General features: G+C 36.7%; 1 protein-coding gene across 1 annotated transcript; it reads right to left on the reverse strand.

The window, feature by feature from the left end:
• Positions 1-774: 774 nt before the first annotated feature.
• Positions 775-1,251, reverse strand: LOC106467622 (neurogenin-2-like). The gene has a single exon (XM_013927984.2). The coding sequence runs from the start codon at positions 1,249-1,251 to the stop codon at positions 775-777; it is 477 nt and encodes a 158-aa protein (XP_013783438.2).
• Between the last annotated feature and the right edge of the window lie 2,578 nt (positions 1,252-3,829).

Here is a 3,829-nt window from a genome sequence, read left to right on the forward strand (position 1 = left end):
AAGTAGCCTATTGTGTATTTTATGTTTAACAACAAACAAGTACCTCCACTTAAAAAAATTGAAAATAGTTGTTCTCGTGTTTATTATAAACTTATCAAATAAATTAGATTCTTACACAAGTTTGAACTAAAACTAAAGTTTACTAGGTGGCTGTTTTCTAAACAGTTTATTTAGTATCGATTAATAATAAATAATAATACGAAAAGCACGAAGCAGTTACCTGATATCAATTTTACAGGATTCAGGAAAAAAAAACCCTTGTGTTCATCGCGGGAATAGAACTCTGAATTTTAAACATAAAACTACTCAATAGGCTACTTGTACTTGTGTTCATCGCGGGAATAGAACTCTGAATTTTAAATATAAAACTACACAATAGGCTACTTATACTTGTATTCATCGCGGGAATAGAACTCTGAATGTTAACGGTGTAAACCCTCAGGTTTACCTCTAAGACAATGAAAACTGAACAATTTACAAAATGCTTTAATAAAGAGCAGATATTATGTCTTTTTAATATTTAAAGATATTTTAGCTTTGATGAAGCTTTAGAAATAGGCATCTCTAAACGTTTGTACCAATGTTTAATAAAATATATTTAGATGTCTAAGCCTTTAAACTAGAACTACGATATAAATTAAGGTAATGAATTCCAATGAAATCACTCTTATGTGCATTTTCTTGATTCTTTCTTGACATGAATATTTTTTTTTCTACTTCTGTTGGGTCAAAAATACCTCACGATTTCTAGTTATAATTAGTTCATTTTCCTAACTACAGTTGTTCATAACTGTATAAAATTGAGTCTGAGCCAGAACTGCTATAATCTATAAAAGTCACACCATCATTTGGTACGGGTCGAGAACACGGAGTTGGCGAAGTTATTGTGCTCGGGTTCCACACCGGAACAGAACCTGACGCGGACGGAGGGTTGTAGTAATAGCCGGAGCCTAGTGGTAGGACACTGGACGAAACGGGAGGAAAATCTGTAGCTGGTCCTGACGTATGCTCTTGTCCGTGCTCAAGAAAAACAGCAGATGTTTCTTCCGAAGGATTTGATAGATGGTACAAAGATCCACTTTCAACATTATCTCCCCGATCCCTAGAGTCCAACATCTTTAAGCTTTCCGTAAGAGCCCAGATATAGTTATGCGCAAACCGTAAAGTTTCAATTTTTGTCAGTTTGGTATCATCGGGAAACGTCGGCAGTACTCGGCGAAGGCGATCCAAAGCATGATTCAAATTGTGCATTCGGTTTCTTTCTCTGTCATTGGCCTTTAATCGTCTTGTTTTCTTAATCTTTACAACGCAGCTCGGACTTCGTCCTCGAGCTCTAGATTTTGTGCATCGTTTTCTATTTCCCTTGAGTTTGAAGTTCGAATTATGGGGACATTTTTCGATTGTTGTGTCATCTTTTTCTTGTTTAAACTCACTCTCAGTACTTCTTTGATCTACTGAATCACAAGTTTGAATTGTAGGCTTTACTTCGTGTTTGTTAGGAAGGTTGAACTCGTCTTCAAGTCCTTCACTATCCGAGTCCTGCTCTTCGTCCCACTCAGAGCAGGTTGTGCTGCGCGGAGAATAGGCCTCTGTGGTCTGTGAACTCTCAGAGAGCGCCGGCATGTAGAGACGAGGGGAAGCCAAGTATGCGCCGGTTCCTGCGGGGACGTGACTTCTAATGGCTGGAGGCTGAACGTAAGAAACACCAAGTGGTTCTTGAAGCGACTCCGCGGTCATGATTTACTGAAGCATCCACCTAAAAAATAAAAATAAATACTAAATACGTGTTTAAAATAACATTGCAAGTATTCTAGACTCATGCTTCTATAGCCAGGATGAAAAGTTAAGCTATTTATATTAAATCATAGATGGCACAGTTACACGGCGAATCTGAATTCTAAATCAATATTTTCTTATTTTATATCACCAGGATATTTAACGATAAACGACTATCCAAATCATTTCTTGTTGTATATATATATAAACACATAAAGAGAAATTCTCAAGCTTAAAGTCATGTATGTAATTTGGAGTGATCTTTGGTTATCTTAGACTTTTCCTATTTGAGAAATTTAACACGATCTTGTTAGACAACACTAGTTTTAAAGTGCGTAAACACAAAGCTACACAATGGGCTATCTGTGCTGGGTCTACCACTGGTATCGAACCCCAAATTTGGGTGTTATAAGTCCGTAAATCTACTGCTGTCCCGCAGGGAGGACATGAAATAGTTACTACTTTTCTGAGCTTTTACTAAAGAAGTTTCGATACTGGAAGTGCAAAAATTCTTTTAAGAAGAAATAGAAATAACGTATAATAATTTAAAAACACACACATAACGTAAATTGCATCTCTTATATATGTTCATGAGCCTATAAAATCAAAATAAATTCTGAAACTCTACTTATCGTACTGTGAGACTAAAAATTCGTTATTTGCTGTCATGACATCCGAAAAAAAAAAGTTTATCTCACTTGAGTAGGTCGTGTTATTACTGGAATATTTTATTAATTATACGCGGCTTTAATTTTTTCGTTATAAGTATTAAAAATTAATAATCAAATATATTTACGACAAAAAGTTTATGCTGTTAGTATTTTGTTTTCCATAAACATTCTGAAACTTTACAGCTTCTACGTGAGTCGTACTGTTTAATTTGCATTGCCTTGATATAAAACAAGCCTAAACAACTTCGTATACGAAAAGATAGATTAGAAATCTCATCAAAAATTTACTAATTACAGTATAACGTTTGCATTTAATAATGATTAGAAATATTTGGGCCTGATACTTTTTGTTTAACTCAAGAACCTTCCCGCAAATTGTCATCTTATAATATTTTATGAAAGTACTGCCAGATAAGCGGACAGTTCTTATGAATGTATTCGACCTTGAACTATATACTGTATATATATATATATATATTAAACGGAACAAATGCCATGAAATGAAAATCGTTACGTTTGGTTTCATCCTCTTTCGGTTACGTCAGTTTTCTTGGTTGTTTCTTTAAGATTTTCGGGCACATTTACTCAAGGGCTACCTGCGCTAGCGCCCCTTGTTTTGAGCTGATAGACAAGAGTAAAGGCAGCTAGTCAACAGCGCCCACCAACAGCTCTTGCATCACCGAATAGTGAGATTTGACCGTCAGTTTTTTTGTGGTGCATGTAAAGGTAAAGTGCGAAGTAAATCTATGTTCTAAAGAACGAATAAAAGCGAGAGACAGGTAATACTAATGAATGGAAGGTAAGAAAATTATCATTGATATCCATACACTTTTGGAAGGAAAGATTCAACCTACTCAGTATTTAAAGTAGCACAGCCAAATGACACGGTCGAACAGAACAAGCATTGATTGTCTGAATTTCACGCAAAGCTTCTTAATGGCTATCTGTACTAGCCGCCCCTAATTTTGAAGTGCTAGAATAGAGGGAAGTAAGCTAGTCAACAGCACCCACAGGCAACTCTTTTACAAACGGAAAGTGAAATTGACTGTCCCATTTTAACGCTCCACGGCTGAAAGTGCGAGAGTATTCAGTAACGGGGTTAGAACTCGCGACTCGCAAATTGCGAATCAGCCACCAGACCTTGTCAAACCTCAGAAGAAGTATAAGTCGGCTTAGATCACTAAGTCAGTTTCTTGAAAAATCACGTGGCCCAGGTGATTTTAACGGTTCACGTCCACTAGCCACCGAATCTTCATTCTGACTTTTACCCACAAGAGTTTATCAATACCTAAAACCTCTCTTCGTGCTTCCCCACCACACCTTATACATTATTTATCGACATAGACGCCTCGAGGTAGGGACACACAGCCACTCAGGGGACC

This window comes from Limulus polyphemus, unplaced genomic scaffold, assembly GCF_000517525.1.
Source record: "Limulus polyphemus unplaced genomic scaffold, Limulus_polyphemus-2.1.2 Scaffold2681, whole genome shotgun sequence".
NCBI lineage: Eukaryota > Metazoa > Arthropoda > Merostomata > Xiphosura > Limulidae > Limulus > Limulus polyphemus.